General features: G+C 46.5%; 1 protein-coding gene across 12 annotated transcripts in view; it reads left to right on the top strand.

Moving 5' to 3' along the window:
- Positions 1-3,911: 3,911 nt before the first annotated feature.
- ZMYND8 (zinc finger MYND-type containing 8) overlaps positions 3,912-21,378 on the top strand; it is a 140,066-nt gene continuing 122,599 nt past the window's right edge. For 2 of the 12 annotated variants that reach the window (XM_055545206.1, XM_055545207.1), the window contains exon 1: positions 3,915-4,043. In XM_055545206.1, coding sequence (XP_055401181.1) covers positions 4,000-4,043 — 44 coding nt within the window. In that variant the 5' untranslated portion in view covers positions 3,915-3,999. Of the gene's footprint in view, positions 4,044-20,016; positions 20,392-20,540; positions 20,730-21,378 lie in introns of those variants that run through there. The other 10 variants (XM_055545208.1, XM_055545193.1, XM_055545204.1 and 7 more) reach the window with 9 other exon arrangements.

Below are 21,378 nucleotides of genomic sequence, written 5' to 3'. Positions count from 1 at the left end.
TTTGCCATTCCCTTCTCCAGTGGACCACATTCTGTCAGATCTCTCCACCATGACCTGCCCATCTTGGGTTGCCCCACGGGCATGGCTTAGTTTCATTGAGTCAGACAAGGCTGTGGTCCTAGTGTGATTAGATTGACTAGTTTTCTGTGAGTATGGTTTCAGCAAATAGCAGGGGGCAGTCTAATTAATTGGAAAGTAACTCCAGGAAGGGTACTCTGAAGAAATGAATTTTGTGTTGGGTTTTGCGGGATGAGTAGGAGATTTCTGCTAATAATAGTGACAGCTAAGTAGTGTCAGACGCTGTGCAAGTGACACTATTAATAAAGGAAACATTCAGGTATGACCTAAATCAAATCCCTTATGATTATACAGTGGAAGTGACAAGTGGATTCAAGGGATTGGATCTTATAGAGTGCCTGAAGAACTATGGACAGAGGTTTGTGACATTGTACAGGAGGCAGTGATCAAGACCATCCCCAAGAAAAAGAAATGCAAAAAGTTTAAATGGTTGTCTGAGGAGGCCTTATAAACAGCTGAGAAAAGAACAGAAGCTAAAACAAAGGAGAAAAGGAAAGATATACCCATTTGAATGCAGAGTTCCAAGGAATAGCAAGGAGGAATAAGAAAGCCCTCCTAAGTGATCAATGCAAAGAAATAGAGGAAAACAATAGAATGGGAAAGACGAGAGTTCTCTTCAGAAAAATTAGAGATACCAAAGGAACATTTCATGCAAAGATAGGCTCGATAAAGGACAGAAATGGTATGGACCTAAACGAAGCAGAAGATACTAAGAAGAGGTGGCAAGAATACACAGAAGAACTGTACAAAATAGATCTTCATGACCCAGATAACCACGATGGTGTGATCCCTCACCTGGAGCCAGACATCCTGGAATGTGAAGTCAAGTGGGCCTTAGAAACCATCACTATGAACAAAGCTAGTGGAGGTGATGGAATTCCAGTGGAGCTATTCCAAATCCTGAAAGATGATGCTGTGAAAGTGCTGCACTCAATATGCCAGCAAATTTGGAAAACTCAGCAGTGGCTACAGGACTGGAAAAGGTCAGTTTTCATTCCAATCCCAAAGAAAGGCAATGCCAAAGAATGCTCAAACTACTGCACAATTGCACTCATCTCACACACTAGCAAAGTAATGCTCAAAATTCTCCAAGCCAGGCTTCAATAGTATGTGAACCATGAACTTCCAGCTGTTCAAGCTGGATTTAGAGACAGCAGAGGAACCAGAGATCAAATTGCCAACATCCGCTGGATCATGGAAAAAGCAAGAGAGTTCCAGAAAAACATCTATTTCTGCTTTATTGACTATGCCAAAGCCTTTGACTGTATGGATCACAAAAAACTGTGGGAAATTCTTCAAGATGGGAATATTAGACCACCTTACCTGCCTCCTGAGAAATCTGTATGCAGGTCAAGAAGCAACAGTTAGATCTGGACATGGAACAACAGACTGGTTCCAAACTGGGAAAGGAGTACATCAAGGCTTTATATAGTCACCCTACTTATTTAACTTAAATGCAGAGTACATCATGTGAAATGCCGGGCTGGATGAAGCACAAGATAGAATCAAGGTTGCTGGGGGAAATATTAATAATCTCAAATACACAGATAACACCACCCTTATGGCAGAAAGTGAAGAACTAAAAAGCCTCTTGATGAAAGTGAAAGAGGAGAGTGAAAAAGTTGGCTTAAAACTCAACATTCAGAAAACTAAGATCATGGCATCTGGTCCCATCACTCTCGGCAAGTAGATGGGGAAACAATAGAAACAGTGAGAGACTTTTTTTTTGGGGTTCCAAAATCACTGCAGATGGTGACTGCAGCCATGAAATTAAGATGCTTGCCCCTGGAAGAAAAGCTATGACCAACCTAGACAGCATATTAAAAAGCAGAGATATTACTTTGCCAACAAAGGTCTGTCTGGTCAAAGCTATGGTTTTTCTAGTAGTCATGTGTGGATGTGAGAGTTGGAATGTGAAGAAAGCTGAGTATTGAAGAATTGATGCTTTTGAACTGTGGTGTTGGAGAAGACTCTTGAGAATCCCTTGGACTGCAAAGGAGATCAATCCTAAAGGAAATCAGTCCTGAATATTCATTGGAAGTACTGATGCTGAAGCTGAAACTCCAATACTTTGGCCACTTGATGGGAAGAACTGACTCATTTGAAAAGACCCTGATGCTAGGTAAGATTGAAGGTGGGAGAAGAAGGGGACAACAGAGATGAATTGGTTGGATGGCATCCCCAACTCGATAGACATGAGTCTGATCAAGCTCCAAGAGTTGGTGATGGACAGGGAAGCCTGGTGTGCTGTAGTCCTTGGGGTTGCAAAGAGGCGGACACGACTGAGCGACTGAATTGAACTGATCAGATCAGATCAGATCAGTTGCTCAGTCGTGTCCGCCTCTTTGCGACCCCATGAATCACAGCACGCCAGGCCTCCCTGTCCATCACCAACTCCTGGACTTCACCCAGACTCACGTCCATCGAGTCAGTGATGCCATCCAGCCATCTCATCCTGTCGTCCCCTTCTCCTCTTGCCCCCAATCCCTCCCAGCATCAGAGTCTTTTCCAATGAGTCAACTCTTCACATGAGGTGGCCAAAGTACTGGAGTTTCAGATTTAGCATCATTCCTTCCAAAGAAATCCCAGGACTGATCTCCTTCAGAATGGACTGGTTGGATCTCCTTGCAGTCCAAGGGACTCTCAAGAGTCTTCTCCAACACCACAGTTCAAAAGCATCAATTCTTCGGCGCTCAGCCTTCTTCACAGTCCAACTCTCACATCCATACATGACCACAGGAAAAACCATAGCCTTGACCAGACGAACCTTTGTTGGCAAAGTAATGTCTCTGCTTTTGAATATGCTATCTAGGTTGGTCATAACTTTCCTTCCAAGGAGTAAGCGTCTTTTAATTTCATGGCCACAGTCACCATCTGCAGTGATTTTGGAGCCCAGAAAAATAAAGTCTGACACTGTTTCCACTGTTTCCCCATCTATTGCCCATGAAGTGATGGGACTGGATGCCATGATCTTCGTTTTCTGAATGTTGAGCTTTAAGCCAACTTTTTCACTCTCCTCTTTCACTTTCATCAAGAGGCTTTTGAGTTCCTCTTCACCTTCTGCCATAAGGGTGGTGTCATCTGCATATCTGAGGTTATTGATATTTCTCCCGGCAATCTTGATTCCAGCTTGTATTTCTTCCAGTCCAGCGTTTCTCATGATGTACTCTGCATAGAAGTTAAATAAACAGGGTGACAATATACAGCCTTGACCTGCTCCTATTCCTATTTGGAACCAGTCTGTTGTTCCATGTCCAGTTCGAACTGTTGCTTCCTGACCTGCATACAAATTTCTCAAGAGGCATATCAGGTGGTCTGGTATTCCCATCTCTTTCAGAATTTCCCACAGTTTATTGTGATCCACACAGTCAAAGGCTTTGGCATAGTCAGTAAAGCAGAAATAGATGGTTTTCTGGAACTCTCTTGCTTTTTCCATGATCCAGTGGAACTGAAAGGAACCAATTGACTCTTGTCAACACTATGGACTAAGTTACATTTCGCATTTGCCCGGAGAGGTTAAGTTACTTGCACTAGGTCACACAGAGAATGAATAGCAGGGTCAGAATTTGAACCAGGTCAGAAGCTTTGTTGGTATCAGAGCCTCCCAAGATGGCTGGGGTCTGGTTGGAGTTGAGACTTAAGCTGAAGCTGGGGAAGGGAAATCTGCAGACCCCAGAAGGCTTGGTTAAGAATGAAGGACTTTGACTTGAGAACAATGGGAAATCTTTGAAAGTTTTTTGGAGGTAGGGGGCGGGAAATGGGGGTGTGTCCTGATCCAAATTGAAATTTCAATAGATCTCTCTGGCTGCTGAGAGTGGGGGATGGGAGCGGACTGGGGCCTGGGGGCTGGTGGGAGGCTGTTCCCTTCCTGCCCAGATAAGAGCTAATGGTGAATCTGGAGCAGGCCACCACCTCTGTAGAATGGAGTTACGTGGCCGCAGTCGACAGTGTAAGACGCTCAGAAGGTAAATCCTACGGAGCTCCCGGATGGAAAGTGGGAGAGGAGAGGGAGAGGAGAGGGAGAGGAGAGGTCAAGGGTGATGACCAGGTTTGGGACTTGCAGCACGGGCTGGGAAATACGAGCTTTGGTGGCCTGAGATCATCTGAGAATTGACTGAGTTTTGACCAAATCGCCCAAGTCTGGGATTTCTTTGGGGGCTTTACTGTCCTCTGTTTTGTTGCTGTGAAACTGATTTCGGATCGCGTTTGAGTGTTTCCTGTCTGCCTTGATTCTCTTTCCCACAGTATTTGTTTCTTGAAATTTGAGGTTGGGAGTTCATTTTTCTTACGAATGTCTTCCTTTTTCAGACGAGTACGTTAGTCTCTCTGCCTCGGTTTCTTCATCTGTAAAATGAAGGTAATAATAGAACCTGATGCATAGAGTTATTGGGAGGATTAATTAAATGATAAAAGATTGTATCAGCACCTGGAGGTAGTAAACTTTGGGTGTATCTGCTCTTTAAGGTAAAGATGCTGCTGCCAGACACTGCTGACATCTTCTGACAAGAGTTGGAGGTGGGAGTGGCTTTAAAAGGAGGTGAAAGCTCCTAGAAGTCACTCTAGTTACTTAGCAAGTACATATTAACACATTATTGACCAGAGCCGGATCAATATCACTTACATAACAAATCTCCAGCCACAGGCTTTAGTTTCTGCAAAAATCTCCCCCATCAATAAAGGGTTAAACATCTTTTTATATCCAGTAACAAACTATTTAAAAAATGTGTACAGAAACTCAAGGGATTTCAGTCACCCAAACAAACACTGAGAGAGTCTTGAATTCTAGACCTGCTCTGGACTCTGCGGTGGTAACTGTATATGAAAACAACACGTTTCCTGCCTTAAAAGGAAATAGGACACTTAATTTTAGAATATGGTAAGCGTTGGGAAGGCAAGTCACTGTTGGGATGTGGCGTGATCCCAGAGAGCTTCCTGGAGGAGGTGACCTTTGGTCCTGGCTCTGAAGCAGAAGGACCAGGTGCAGAGGTCCAGAAACGATGGGAACCAGTCTGACTAGATGCAAGCGGCACATTTCCAGGACCCCAAAGTAGGTCAGGTGACTGGAGTCAATAAACAGTTGAAGGGGAAAGCTGTTTTGTTTATATTTCTCTATATTGCCATAGATAAAATGACTGGTTGTCAACTTTCTCTATTTGTATATAAATTATGACATTGTACGTTGCAAGAATGTGCAAAATCCAAATTAGGGCCATGGTTGATCTACTGAAGATGTTGCAGAGAAACTCCTTTATGTAAGAAAAACGTGTGATTCATTGGCTAAATATTTATTGAGCAGCTACTATGGTACCCAGGTCTTTGGAGGCCTGGGGAATATTAGTAAACAGATTCACAGAGTTCCTTCCTTTGTACACAAGCAAAAAGTACTAAGTGAAGAATTAAGGTGCTTGTGTGTTGTGCTGTGTCCTAGGAAGGAAAAAGGGAGTCAGCTCAGATGGGTGCTGAGCAAAGACCTTGAGCTCAGTGATTTAGGGACCAGGCCTGAGGGGGCTCTGCAGGCCAGGTACAGGATTTTCATCTGAGAGGGAATTTGCAGAGATTTTTTGTAAATGTGCATGCATACTCAGTCATACGGTCGTGTATGACTCTTTACAACCCCACGGACTGTAACTACCAGGCTCCTCTGTGGAATTTTCCAGGCAAGAATACTGGAGTAGGTTGCTATTTCCTTCTCCAGGGGATCTTCCCCACACAGGCCTCTCTTGCATTGACTGGCAGATTCTTTACCACTCAGCCACCTGGGAAAGCCCTTCTGTAAAGGACCAGGTAGTAATTATATTAGGCTCTGAGGACTATCCCTTGTGGCTCAGCTGGTAAAGAATCTGCCTGCAATGCGGGAGACCTGGATTCAATCCCTGGGTTGGGAAGATCCCCTGGAGGAGGGAAAGGCTACCCAATCTGGTATTCTGGCCTGGAGAATTCCATAGACTGTATAGGCCACGGGGTCGCAAAGAGTCGGACACAGCTGAGCGACTTTCACTTTGAGGACCACGTGTGATCTCTATTGCAACTATGCTATGCTATGCTATGCTATGCTAAGTCATTTCAGTCGTGTCCGACTCTGTGTGACCCCATAGACGGCAGCCCACCAGGCTCCCCCGTCCCTGGGATTCTCCAGGCAAGAACACTGGAGTGGGTTGCCATTTCCTTCTCCAGTGCATGAAAGTGGAAAGTGAAAGTGATATGAGACCCTATTATTGTAGCATAAAAGCAGGCCTGGATAACAAGTGTGTGCCCAAGGCTGTGTTTCAATAAAACATTACTTATAGACACTGAAACTTGAATTTCCTGTGCTAAGTTGCTTCAGTTGTGTCCAACTTTGTGCAGCCCTATGGATTACAGCCAGCCCGGCTCCTCTGTGTGTGGGATTCTCTAGGCAAGAATACTGGAGTGGGTTGCATTTCCTTCTCCAAAATTTCGTATAATTCATGCATTCTCCAAATTGCTTTCATTTTTTACTTTTTTCCCAACCATTTAAAAATGTAACAAAACTTTTTTAGCTCATGGGCCAGACAAAAACAGGTGGTGGGCTGGATTTGGTCTGTGGGCCGTACTTTGCAGACTCCTGTTCTCAACTCATGGGAACCCATGGAGGGTTCTGAGCCAGGGAATGAAAAGGTGTGATTTAAGAGGGGAAGGTATGAAGACAGGGTGTGATGCCAGAAAGTGGATGTTAAGAATCCATTCCAATCAAGCAAGTAGTTCGTCACTCAACAAACTCTGACTTCCCTCAATAGTCCTGGTGCCACTGCAGGGGAACCCAAGATGTAAACAGCAGTTTTACACTTGTGGCCTTTGTAACAGCAGGAGAGATTCAAGAGCAAGACAGAAATACTGACAAACTTTAAGGTCAAAAGAGAGATTGTTGGCGGTATTTAGTCACTAAGTCGTGTCCTACTCTTCTGCGACCCCCCAGGCTCCTCCGTCCATGGGATTTCCCACACAAGAATACTGGAGTGGGTTGTCATTTCCTTCTCCAGGGGATCTTCCCAACCCAGGAGTTGAACCCGAGTCTCCTGCATTGGCAGGCAGAGTCTTTACCACTAAGCCCCGCATGAGGGGTAGGAAAAAGCAAAGGGTGCTTTGAAAAACAGCAGGGTGGCAGACAGGTGGCTGGAGTGCAGTGAGCCAGTGGGAAGTCGGTGAGAGTAGAGGGGAGGGCTGTGGAGGAGTTGGGATTTTTATCCAAGGTGACATAAAATGTTGTGGAAAGTTTTGTTAAATTGTCATATTTATAATGCAAAATTTACCACTTCACCCATTTTATTTAATGTTTCCTTTTATTATTTCCCTGTTTGGCTGCGCTGGCTCTTAGTTGTGGCATGAGGGATCTAGTTCCCTGACCAGGGATCGAACCCAGTCCCCAGGCACTGGGAGCATGGAGTCTTAGCCTCTGGAGAACCAGGGAAGCCCCGTCACCCATTTCAGCATGTGCAATCCAGTGGCATTAAGTACATTCACAGTGTTGTACAACCACCACTGTCCAGTTCCGGAACTTTTTCATCACCCCAAAAGGAAAGCGCCAATGCCCATTAAGCAGTCCCTCCCCATATTTCCCCCCAGCCCTCTCTGGCCCCCGGCAGCCATCAGTGTTCTTTCTGTCTCTGGGTTTGCCTCTTCTGGATCTTTCATTTAAATCTGGCTTTTTGTATCTGGCTTCTTTCACATAGCATAAGGCTTTCAAGTTTCACTCCTGTTGTCTACATCAGTATTCCATTCCTTTTTGTAGCTGAATCCACTGTGTACATACACTGAATTTGTTCATCCATTCGTCAGTGGACAGTTGAGCTGTTTTTACCTTTTGTCTGTTGCGACCAGTGCTGTCCATGGAAAGTTTTGAGCAGGCGGGTGATATTTTTTAATAGGCTTCCTCTATGCTGTGAGGGGAAGCGCCCAGAGACGGCAGGATGGTAGACTGGAGACCAGTCAGAACAGGATTCCTAGTCTTGACTGCACAGGGTGAACTTCTGGGACGTGAAGCAAGCCTCTCACACCGCTAGAACTGAATCCTCAGGTGATTCAGCAGGAAGATGGCAGATTGGGAACCATTGGGAAGAAGGCTGTAGGGGTCCCCTGGGTGCGCAGAGGCCATGGTGCTGATTCAGGGTGTTAGTTGACAAACAAGAGCCAGGTTCAGAACACTGTTGGGGGAAAGGATGCCCAGGCGTGCTGATGGTTTGGAGGAGGGTATGTGTGGAAGTGGGAGTCAAGGGTGGGGGTTTGAAACAAACCCATCAAAGGGTGTGATTCTGTTGACTGGGATAGAGGAGACTTTTGAAGGAGCTGGTTTGGGAGAGTCTAGAAGTTGAGTTTGCCTTATTCAGTGGGAGGTCCCAGGAACCCCCACGCTGAGAATTCATACAGGCAGGGGCCATGAGGAGTTCGGGGGCCTAGAAATCTCCCAGGTGAGAAATCAGGAAAGACCTCCTGGAGGTGATGTGGCAACCAGGACTTGAAGAGTGGGTGTTATGCCAGCAAGCAAGGGAAACAGGAGAAGGAGCCCCAGGGGGACAGACTTGGGACATGCTTCCCAGCTTCACTGAAAAACAGGGCAATGGGGTGGGAAAGTCAGGTATGGGGTTAGATGAAGGGGTGCTGATGGGGGGAGTCAAGGTTGCATTTAATTAGTAAAGAATCGCTCAGAAAACAGCAATGAGACAGGTCATTGTGAATGTTTTGTTTAATGGCGGGTACTTTCATACCCTTTATTTGTTTTAATCAAGGTTTTAAAGTTGAAGAATGGTTGATTCGCAACCTTGTGTTAGTTTCTGGTGTACAGCAAAGCGATTCAGTTATACATTTACCATTTTTCATATTCTTTTTCATCATAAGTTATCACACGGTTCGCTATGCTATCCAGTAGCACCTTGTTTATCTATTAATATATATAGTAGCTTGAATCTGACAGTTCCAAACTCCTAATTTATCCCTTCACACCTTTTACTTCTTTGGCTCTTCAGTCCAACTTTATGAGATTGGAAGTGCTGTTTGTAGGTAGAGAGCCAGGTGTAGGGCGTTATGGAAATTAGGGGTTTTGTCACCTGGCGGCGGTAGACTTCGTTCCCAGCGGCTCAGGCCCTGACTGTATGTGTCCCAGGGGCCTCTCATTTGGGGTAGACTTGGAGATGGTGTGGACTACGTGCGTGTGGGGGGTGTGTATGTGGAAGGATAAAGAATATTCTGGAAGATTTTTGAGTCTGAGTAACGGAAGGATGGCAGGAAGTGGTGAGCTTGTTTCTCGCTTCTCCACGCTCAAGTATAGCAGTCACACTTGGACTTTTATTGTTCCTCTGGAACACCAAGCTAGCAAGCCAGGCCTGCCTCAGCAGGGCCTTTGTCCTGCTGCCTGCTCCACCTGGGAGGCTCCATCTCCTTCATCCTTCAGCTCCTATGTCACCCCCGCATTCCCTACCTGTGTAAAGCAGGCCTCCCCCCACCATCTTGTGACTTGTCTATACCCTCACCCAGCTGTTTCTTCACAGCGCTAGTCTCAATTTGTTCTGCTATTAGTATATTTGTTTAATAGCTCCCTACCTCCACTGCCCAGCTGTCAGCTCCTTGAAGACAGGAGGAACAGACAATAAATCTCAGAGCTAGAGCTAGGGCTCCCTGCATATTTGCACACAGCTTGGATCCACAGCAAGAAAATGCCTGCTGCCCAGGGAAAAGGTTGGACCTGGGTAGTTACATTCGGAATCTGCTGTGGCAATGGACGAAATGACTACGTGAAAAGTTTCGAGGGAAGAAAAAAACATCTAAGGTTTCTTAAGCCCGCACTCTGTGCCTGTTGTTAAACTAATCCTCACAGTGTCTCTGCAGCCAGGACCATAATCCCCATTTCACAGACTTGGAAACTGAGGCATAAAAAGGTCAGTCACCTGCTCAAGTTCCATAGGTACGAAGAGAGGGAGCTTGGAATGGACCCCTTTCCCCCCATAAGCTGGCTCCAGAGCCCAGATGAGAAGCACTGTTGGCCAGGAAGATGGAGCAGAGTCTGGAGTTACAGGTGCAGATGGAGAGTTGGAGTCTCTGGACAGTTGGAGACTCAGAAATGCCCAGTATCAAACGTGGACCCAATACTAACTAGCTTGTTGAAGTAGATTCTTGGAGGTCAGTGATGACCTCTTTTTTAAAAATCACTGCTCAAAAATAATATAAATATAAAATGAACACATTAGAGATTTTATCTAACTCATTTAAATAATGATGCTTCTAAGGTGTTAGGACCAAATTCAAAGGAGGATTCCAAGTACTGCACAGCTAAGGAAGGAATGCTGAATTTACAAATAGATGCAAAAACCGGCAGTTCAGTATCCACCGGGCAATAATCAATTGCATTCCAGGGGATTCCATTTGCATTTCTATGGACCAGCATCATTTGCATAACTTCCTCTTCTACAAGTTGTAAAATAGAGTTGTAAAATAGTGCCAAAGCCCTGAAAGGTACAGGTAACCAATGGGGAAGCTACACAGGCTACACGTTAATCTTTCTTTGCCCCCTTTACAGTCTTGAACAACTTTCCTCATATTACATTTATTAATTTATTTTTGAAGAAGTAATACATTCACATGGTTGAAATTCAAAAGATCTAGTGGTGAACACAACATTGTAAATCAACTATACTTCAATTAAAAAATAAAAAGATAAAATGGTAAAGTCTCCTCCCTACTCCTGACCCCCAGCCACCCAGGACCCCTTGCAGGCAACCATTGCTATCCATTTCTTACGTATGCTTCCAAGAAATTCTATGCGTAGTAAGCGAACATGTTAAAGAGACACTCACACAGGTTTGCTTATTAAAAAACAACAAATGACTATATTCCGTGTTCTGTTGTGTTTTTTAAACTCAACAATATGTCTTAGAGTTTGTTCCATAAAAGGGTTCCCAGATTATTATTTTTTTTTTTGTAATAAAGTTTTATTAAAGTATAAAGGAGATAGAGAAAGCTTTTGACATAGGCATCAGAAGGGGGCAGAAACAGTACCCCCCCAGATTATTTTTTTTAAGATTAAAAACATTGGGAATTCCCTGACAGTCGATAGTCCACTGGTTAGGACTCGGCACTTCCACTGTGGCGGCCTGGGTTCAAGCCCCTGTTGGAGAACTAAGATCCAGCAAGCCACATGGTGTGGCCAAAACACAAATTGCAAAAAAACCCACACCATTATTATTTTTATTGCAGTACATACAGTTGTACATGCAGTACATACATACATGCAGTTGATACAATATTTTATTAGTTTCAGGTATACAACATTTATATGCATTATGAATTGATCGTGATAAGTCTAGTTACTGTCACAAAGTTATTGCAAAATTGACTATTCCCTATGCTGTACACTACATCTCTTATTTATAAGTGGCAGTCAGTTCAGTTCAGTTGCTCAGTCGTATCTGACTCTTTGCGACCCCATGGACTGTAGCATGCCCGCCAGGCTTTCCTGTCCATCACCAACTCCCAGAGTTTACTCAGAATCATGTCCATCGCGTTGGTGATGCCATCCAACCATCTCATCCTCTGTCGTCCCCTTCTCTTCCTGCCTTCAATCTTTCCCAGGATCAGGGTCTTTTCCAGTGAGTCGGTTCTTTGCATCAAGTGGCCAAAGTACTGGAGTTTCAACTTCAGCATCAGTCCTTCTAATGAATATTCAGGACTGATTTCCTGTAGGATGGACTGGTTGGATCTCCTTGCAGTCCAAGGGACTCTCAACAGTCTTCTCCAACACCACAGTTCAAAAGCATCAATTCTTCAGCATTCTGAGTGTGTACCTCTTATTCCCCTTCCCCTGTTTAGTCCAGTCTCTCCCATCCCACTCCCCTCTGGCAACCACCAGTTTCTTCTCTGTATTTATTCGTCTATTTCTCTTTCTTTTTAGACCCAGATTCTTCCTTCACAGCTGCATAGTATTCTGTTGTGTGGCAGAACCATGTTTATTTAACCATTCCCTTATTGATAGCATGGTGTCTTCTGAGTAAATAGCTAATTGAGAGGCATTAAGGAGTTGGTGAGTAGTGAGGCAGAAGAAACGAAGTTTTCTTCAGTTCAGTTCAGTTCAGTAGTTCAGTCGTGTCCAACTCTTTGAGACCCCATGAATTGGAGCACACCAGGCCTCCCTGTCCATCACCAACTCCCAGAGTTCACTCAAACTCAGGTCCATCGACTCGGTGATACCATCCAGCCATCTCATCCTCTGTTGTCCCCTTTTTCCCCTTTTTCTCCTGCCCCCAATCCCTCCCAGCATCAGAGCCTTTTCCAATGAGTCAACTCTTCCCATGAGGTGGCCAAAGTACTGGAGTTTCAGCTTTAGCATCAGTCCTTCCAAAGAACACCCAGGACTGATCTCCTTAAGGATGGACTGGTTGGATCTCCTTGCAGTTCAGTTCAGTTCAGTCGCTCAGTTGTGTCCAACTCTTTGCGACCCCATGAATCGCAGCATGCCAGGCCTCCCTGTCCATTACCATTGGAGTTCACTCAGACTCACATCCATCGAGTCAGTGATGCCATCTGGCCATCTCATCCTCTGTCGTCCCCTTCTCCTCCTGCCCCCAATCCCTCCCAGCATCAGAGTCTTTTCCAATGAGTCAACTCTTCGCATGAGGTGGCCAAAGTACTGGAGTTTCAGCTTTAGCATCATTCCTTCCAAAGAAATCCCAGGGCTGATCTCCTTCAGAATGGACTGGTTGGATCTCCTTGCAGTCCAAGGGACTCTCAAGTCTTCTCCAGCACCACAGTTCAAAAGCATCAATTCTTTGGCGCTCAGCTTTCTTCACAGTCCAACTCTTACATCCATAGATGACCACTGGAAAAACCATAACCTTGACTAGACGAACCTTTGTTGGCAAAGTAATGTCTCTGCTTTTGAATATGCTATCTAGGTTGGTCATAACTTTCCTTCCAAGGAGTAAGCTTCTTTTAATTTCATGGCTGCAGTCACTATCTGCAGTGATTTTGGAGCCCCCCAAAATAAAGTCTGACACTGTTTCCAGTGTTTCCCCATCTATTTCCCATGAAGTGATGGGACCAGAGGCCATGATCTTCGTTTTCTGAATGTTGAGCTTTAAGCCAACTTGTTCACTCTCCTCTTTCACTTTCATCAAGAAGCTTTTTAGTTCCTCTTCACTTTCTGCCATAAGGGTGGTGTCATCTGCATATCTGAGGTTATTGACATTTCTCCTGGCAATCTTGATTCCAGCTTGTGCTTATTCCAGCCCAGCGTTTCTCATGATGTATTCTGCATATAAGTTAAATAAGCAGGGTGACAATATACAGCCTTGACGTACTCCTTTTCCTATTTGGAACCAGTCTGTTGTTCCATGTCCAGTTCTAACTGTTGCTTTCCTGACCTGCAAACAGGTTTCTCAAGAGGCAGGTCAGGTGGTCTGGTATTCCCATCTCTTTCAGAATTTTGCACAGTTTATTGTGATCCACACAGTCAAAGGCTTTGGCATAGTCAATAAAGCAGAAATAGATGTTTTTCTGGAACTCTCTTGCTTTTTCCATGATCCAGCGGATGTTGGCACTTTGATCTCTGGTTCCTCTGCCTTTTCTAAAACCAGCTTGAACATCTGGAAGTTCACGGTTCACGTATTGCTGAAGCCTGGCTTGGAGAATTTTGAGCATTACTTTACTAGTGTGTGAGATGAGTGCAACTGTGCGGTAGCTTGAGCATTCTTTGGCTTTGCCTTTCTTTGGGATTGGAATGAAAACTGACCTTTTCCAGTCTTGTGACCACTGCTGAGTTTTCCAAATTTGCTGGCATACTGAGTGCAGCACTTTCACAGCATCATCTTTCAGGATTTGAAAGAGCTCAATTGGAATTCCATCACCTCCACTAGCTTTGTTCGTAGTGATGCTTCCTAAGGCCCACTTGACTTTACATTCCAGGATGTCTGGCTCTAGGTCAGTGATCACACCACCGTGATTATCTTGGTCATGAAGATCTTTTTTGTACAGTTCTTCTGTGTATTCTTGCCATCTCTTCTTAATATCTTTTGCTTCTGTTAGCTCCATACCATTTCTGTCCTTTATCGAGTCCATCTTTGCGTGAAATGTTCCCTTGGTATCTCTAATTTTCTTGAAGAGATCTCTAGTGTTTCTCACTCTGTTATTTTCCTCTATTTCTTTGCATTGTTCGCTAAGGAAGGCTTTCTTATTTCTCCTTGCTATTCTTTGGAACTCTGCATTCAGATCCTTATATCTTTCCTTTTCTCCTTTGCTTTTCGCTTCTCTTCTTTTCACAGCTATTTGTAAGGCCTCCCCAGACAGCCATTTTGCTTTTTTGCATTTCTTTTCCATGGGGACGGTCTTGATCCCTGTCTCCTGTACAATGTCACGAACCTCAGTCCATAGTTCATCAGGCACTCTATCTATCAGATCTAGTGCCTTAAATCTATTTCTCACTTCCACTGTATAATCATAAGGGATTTGATTTAAGTCATACCTGAATGGTCTACTGGTTTTGCCTACTTTCTTCAATTTCAGTCTGAATTTGGCAATAAGGAGTTCATGATCTGAGCCACAGTTAGCTCCCGGTCTTGTTTTTGCTGACTGTATAGAGCTTCTCCATCTTTGGCTGCAAAGAATATAATCAGTCTGATTTCGGTGTTGAACATCTGGTGATGTCCATGTGTAGAGTCTTCTCTTGTGTTGTTGGAAGAGGGTGTTTGCTATGACCAGTGCGTTCTGTTGGCAAAACTCTATTAGCCTTTGCCCTGCTTCATTCAGTATTCCATGGCCAAATTTGCCTGTTACATCATTTCTTGACTTCCTACTTTTGCATTCTAGTCCCCTATAATGAAAAGGACATCTTTTTTTGGTTGAAAAGGCAAAATGATAGGATACTGAAAGAGGAACTCCCCAGTTCCTCCCCATATTGGTCGGTAGGTGCCCAATATGCTACTGGAGATCAGTGGAGAAATAACTCCAGAAAGAATGAAAGGATGGTGCCAAAGCAAAAACAATACCCAGTTGTGGATGTGACTGGTGACAGAAGCAAGGTCCGAAGCAAGGGTAGAAGCAAGGTTGCTGTAAAGAGCAATATTGCATAGGAACCTGGAATGTTAGGTCCATGAATCAAGGCAAATTGGAAGTGGTCAAACAGGAGATGGCAAGAGTAAAGGTCAACATTCTAGGAATCAGCAAACTAAAATGGACTGGAATGGGTGAATTTAACTCAGATGACCATTATATCTACTACTGTGGGCAGGAATCCCTTAGAAACGGAGTAGCCATCATGGTCAACAAAATGCATGGTCTGAAATGCAGTACCTGGGTGCAATCTCAAAAATGACAGAATGCTCTCTGTTCATTTCCAAGGCAAACCATTCAATATCACAGTAATCCAAGTCTATGCCCGAACCAGTAACACTGAAGAAGCTGAAGTTGAATGGTTCTATGAAGACCTACAAGACCTTTAAGAACTAACACCCAAAAAAGATGTCCTTTTGATTGTAGGGGACTGGAATGCAAAAGTAGGAAGTCAAGAAACAACAGAAGTTTTCTTAGAATAGGACTATTGATTGTTCCTACCTCAGTTTCATCATCTAGGAAATGGGTTGATGATTCTAACACTACCTTACAAAGTTGTATTGGTAAATGGATTAGTTCATGTAAATTGCTTAGAACAGTATCTGACATAGTAATTGGAATATGGTAGGTATTGGAATTTATTATTTTTCTCCTTTGGAAAATTTGATGGTGAAAGAACAAAGAAAACTGAGTGGGAACCATCCAGGAAATATCCTTTTAAGAGTGAGTAGAGAGGGAAAAAGGAATAGCAAACGAGTGCTGTGTTGCTGCAAGTCTTGATGGGATGGGTCCCTTCAATGTCTCCAAGTAGGCATTACAATTGTGCCCATTGTACAGATGAGGAAATCAAGGCACAGAGAATTTTGTTGCTCAGGCAAGACTGCCCAGCTGGCAAGTAGGGCAGGTGCATTCACACTCAGACAGCCTGATGCCAGCAGCCACACACTCAACCACTGCACCATTCTCCCTCTTGATGTGGGAAAGAAAGGAAAAAGGTTAAAGACGTAAGAGAAAGGCTGTGGAGCCTGGGCTCAGATCAGAAGGCATCTGATAGAAGGAGCAGGGCTAGGGGGGATGCGGTGATGGCTGTGGGAATGCAACCTCCTTTCTGAAACCGACAAGAAGGCAGGAAGGAAGAGGCAGCCACATGCAGGCAGAGGGCGGGAATGGCTGCTTTGGGTGCTTTGGGGAAGTTGGGAGGTCCACTGATTGGGAGCTTGGGAAGATCAAGTGCAAAGGCCCAGAGGGGGGAGTTTCGGAGTCAGGCCCTGGAAAGAACAGATGGACAGAGGCTAGAGCAGAGTAAGCCAAGGGAACAGAGAAGGAGATGCATGAAGTCAGAGATGCAAGGGCCCTGATATTCCTGGGAGGCCCGTGGGCCGTATTTAGTCTTTGGGCTTTTACTGTGAGTTGGCAGCTATTGATGGATTTTGAGCAGAGGAGGGATGAGATCTGACTTGTTTTTAAAGGATCTGTGTGTGTGTGTGCGTGCGCGCGCGCGCGTGCACAAGCATTTGCAAGGGCAGAAGCAGGGGCTTAGGTAGGAGACAAGTGTAACTGTCCAGGCAGGAGATGATGTTTAATTGAGCTCTAATACATATTGATTACAGTGTTAGACTCTAAGGGGACAATGGTGAAGGATTCAGGCCAGATCTTTGCCTTGTAGAAGCTCTCAGGCTAATGTAGGGTTTCTCAGCGTCAGCCCTGAAGACTCAGGGGCTGGCTAGCTCTCTGCTGTGGGGGCCTGCCCTGGGCACTCTAGGACATCTAGCAGCATCCCTGATCCTTACCCTCTCGATGCAGTAGCATCGCCTCCCTTCCTCCAGGTGTGACAACCTAAAACGTCTCCAGACACTGGCACTGGTCTAGTGGGAGATGAAAACAGAGCATATAAATATGTGCTCTTCTTTCCATAATGGTAATGGCTAGGGAAAAAAAAGAGCAGGTCGGGAGGTCTTGAATCTTCCTGATTTTGATTTTTTGTTCTCTTGCATCCATTACATCTCTGCCCACCCACACTGCCACCATCTGCCTGATGGTCAAGTACCATCCCCTCCCCCACCTCCACCTGCCCTTCCTTCCCTCCTCCCTCCATTAGCGTAATCCTGCCAATCCCTCCTAGAAAGAAGACAAAAACAAAACAAAACGAAGAAAACCTTCTAGAGGACCCCTCTTCTCCGAGGTAGGGGACCGAATCCTAATTGCCCCTTTACGGCTGTAACATGACTCGGTCAGCTTCATGCTCTGAAGGTGAGCTTTTCTGTTTCCGTGCCCGAAGTCGGCCTTGGTTTCAATTGGCCAAAAGGGAACAAAACAAAACAAGATATTTAAGACATTTCCCGCCCTCGGCCCTGGCCGTTTCACGTAACGGACAGGGAGGCCTGCTGCTCGCTGGAGGCAGATAACTCCAAGGGTGCTTATTTTCATAGTCAGCCCAACAGACTATCTTGGGATGCAGCTTGCAGAGGCGGTCGCTCCTGCTGCTGGCCTGGCTGTGGGCCATTTCAGTGGGGCCAGGCCTGGGCCGGTAAGAAGCCCAGGGAAGGGGGCTGAGGTCAACACTTTGCTCTCTTCGGAGGCCCTCAGCTTTGTCACTGAGACACTCTGGCTTCCTTCAGCCAGATTTTATCCCCAGATTCTCTGTCTCCTGGAAATATTAAAAGAGACATGTTTCATCTATTCTTACTAGCTCATGGCTTATTCATATCACCACAAAACCTGCTTGTTTAGGCCTGTGCTGGCTTTGCTATCCAGAGGCACAATGGTTGGATTTTTCTTCCTTTCCTTTAAGCCAAGGTTTCCCACCTTGGTGCAGTGAATGGTTAGATCATGTAAGTCCTTGCTGGGAGCTGTCCTGCACGCGGTAGGATATTTAGCCACATCCCAGGTCTCTACCCACTGGATGCCAAGAGCACTTCTCTTCCCACACTGTGACCGCCCCAAAGTCTCCAGACATTGCTACCTATCCCCTGGGGGGCAAAACCACCCTTTTGAGAAAAGCTGATTTCCAGGGATTTTATATTTCTGATTTTAGAGTTAGCAAAGTGTCACCCTGGACATCTTGCTGGAGGTTTGTAGGGAGAGAGGAGCTTTCTCTGAGTCTTTGAATGATTCTGACCTAAAGGTCTCCCAATTTCATTATTCAGTACTTAAAACATTCTCAAAGAAGTCAAACTCCTAAAAGAAAACACAGAGCATGCAGTCGCTGTTGGTAGATTTCAGCCTCGTTTCTGCTCTGCTTGGTTCGGCTTTTTTCTTTTCTTGAGAGGCAGGCAAAAGTACAGGCTTTAGGGATATGACGTCTTCACTGGGTTGGAAATCTGACCTGTAGCATTGGCTTGCTGTGTGACCTTGGGCAGTTCACTTCACCTCTCTGGGCTCAGTTCCAGCTCTCAAACAATGCTCCCCACTTCGTGGAGTCAGTCTGTGTAAAATGCTGATTTAGCCAGCGCCAGGCCCAGGGCAAGCATGCAGAAGCTGCTGAGATTACTCTGTGCAGTGGGGGGTTTGAGAGGGGCCCACTGGGTAATCTCTCGATTGAAGCCAGCAGCATTTGGTTTTCTTTATTCCCTGCTTATCAGCCACATTCCATCAAACCCTGGGAACTGGCCCTTAGTAGGCCTGCTCTGGGCTTCCTTTTTCAATCCGCGTCCCTCCCAGGATTCCATCTGCCACCATACCTTTGTCTCTGTCCCCAGCCGAATTGCTGTTTTCCAGATAACCTCAGACCTACTCGAATGCCAGCAGCATTCCTCAAACAGAGCGGAGCTGCCAGAATAAGCCGGCAGCTTCCTGCTCTTTGCCCCAGAAAACATTTCAAGTGATCAAGTGATCGGGGTGGAGGGGGGGAGGGGGAGGATGCTGCAGCTGCTTATGCAACCAGCTTTAATCCGGGGTTAAAATCCACCACGCCAACCAGCGCTGTATTTTATTTCCTCGTCCACTTGGGAAGTGAGCTGTTTGGGAGATCCGCCACAAACTCGTCCTACTTGTCTCCCCCTCCCCCAGAGCGGCACCCATGGACACAGAGAGTATTCCTGGACACAGAGAGTATTCCTTCGGGGACGGCGGTGGGGGGCCCCTGCCCACACTGCTGGGAGGGAGAGCACAGTCCGATCAGCTCTGGCCTCCTGTCCCAGTCCCCCCCACCCCGCCCTCTCTTTGGTCTCCGGGCACCCAGTTCCACCCCCAGGAAGAGGGGGCCCCTCCCTTCGGGTGAGGCCCAGCCTGCTGTCCTGAGTGCTAGCCCTTTGTGGAGGTGTCCCTCCCTGCATCTTGGCCTCTTCAGCCTAAAATGCAAGACAGCAGCCACAAAATCCCCTCCCTTTTCATACAGCCTGGGCCCTTCCCCTGTGCTGTACAGTGTGCTGGGCTGGATTCCTGGCTTGTTCCTGTCTTGATGGGAGATTCCCGGCCAGGAGGAACTGATGTACACGCGGTGGGCATCTGTTGTCCATGGGGGTGGGGGGTGGGGGCAGGGCGAGCAGGCCCTCAGCTCCACCGTTTTCTTTGTGGCAATGCACGGGGTAGGAAGGAGAAAGCCCGCAAGTCCTAATTTTAGGAGAAGGGGAGACTTTCCTGGGCTATGGTTTTTACCTCCTGGCATATGTGCGTCACCTCTGGAAGATCTCTCCAGCCTCTGAAGAACGGTGTTTAGTTTCTGTTGTTCCAGCTTGCTGTTTTGTTTTTTTTTAAACTTGTTCATTAAGCACCTTGTCTTAAAAAAGAAAAAAAGAAGCAAGCGAGCACCAAATGTTTTAAGATCCTTTTTTGGATCTGCTTTTTCTTCCTCAGGCTACAGACCCACGGCAAAGCAGCCCGACAGAGGAAACAGGCAGAGATGTCCTAATACTGTTGAGATGGGTGGAATTATAAATGGTTCTGAAATGCTAGTTAATATTTTACTGGGGAGCAGGGCCACAGATACGGTGGAGGTGGTGGGGGGTGGGGACTGCCAGGGTAGGGCTAAGCGTGAAATAGCCATTCCGTCTGCCTTTGGGGACCCGAAGAAGCCGCTCTCTGTAGAAATAAATTTAAGCAAGAGTCCTTAATAAAGCTCACGGGATCTGTCTGCCCACCGAGGGCCCAGTTTCCCGAGCACCACCATACAAGGCTGATTGTGGCAGGAAGGTCTAAGCAGTGGGTGTAGGCCTGACTAATAATGGGGGTTCTTGTTCCCGGCTGAGTTTGACATCTTTCTTTCTCCCTCTGGATTTAAATGGCTTCTCAGCCCGGGAGGCACTGCCTGTGCCCTGGATTCAGAAGGTACACGCCTCCTTGGGAAGCCAAGGCGAGAGAGACAGCGGCTCGCTCACTCTCTCTCTCTCTCTCTTTCTGCATCTGCCGGGGGAGCTGCCGCTGGTATTTTTCCACAGGCCTTTTCTGCGATCTCAGGGCCTAGTTCTTCCCAGCCAGGCCCAGAGTCCGAGAGAGGGTTAATAGGCAGGAAGCTGAAGCCATCGCAGACTAATACGGAAGTCAGATTTTTGTTTAACTGACAGGTTTAGCAGGCCTCAGCCGTGGGGGAGGGGGCCGGGGAGGGGAAGGGAAGTTTGTAGATGTAGGCATGTGGCCTGCTAGGAGCGCCTTTGGCTTTTCTTAGGGTAAGGACGGAGGTGGGGGTGGGGGTGGGGGCCCTGGCATCCTGGCAGGGAGGCTGGAAACCATTTTGGTTTTTCCTTTGAGTTCTGGCTGGCGGGGGTGGTGGGGGTGGTAAGAGGTTAGATTCTGGGCCGGGGGACAAGTGGCCTCCCTGGTCTGCTTTGTCCAGAGGAGGCATTTGGACAATGACGATGCAAACTTTGACCACTTGGTTCCCCTCCTCCCCTGGCAGCCTGAGTCCTCTGGCCTCTGAGAAGCCCAGGACTGCTCTGGGGTGATTTCGGGGTGGGGTCGGGGGGCTCTTCTGGCTTGTCTGGTTTGCTCAGAGGCCTGCCTCCAGCCTCTTTCTCTTGCCCCTGGGCCCTTTTCCTGGGCCTCCTCTCCCTCCAGCCATCACTCCCCACCCTCCCCCCGCGGGTGGGGTGGGGGGCAGAACATTCTGCTGGATTGTTCCAGAAAAGGGTTAGCCTTCCTCCCAGCGAGAGAGAGCCGTTTCTGAGGGGGCAGATGAGGTTGAGTCCGACCAGCTCACCCCCCAAAACTCTCTTGCCCGTGGCCTGTGGGCCTCAGGCTCTGCTGGAGCAGGTCAGGCTGGCTGCACTGGTTCGCCCGCGCCGGGAAATCTAGTCAGGGTGTGGGAGAAGGGCGTCT

Source organism: Bubalus kerabau, chromosome 13 (genome assembly GCF_029407905.1).
Source record: "Bubalus kerabau isolate K-KA32 ecotype Philippines breed swamp buffalo chromosome 13, PCC_UOA_SB_1v2, whole genome shotgun sequence".
NCBI classification, from domain to species: domain Eukaryota; kingdom Metazoa; phylum Chordata; class Mammalia; order Artiodactyla; family Bovidae; genus Bubalus; species Bubalus kerabau.
This window is presented reverse-complemented; position numbering and strand designations above follow the sequence as displayed.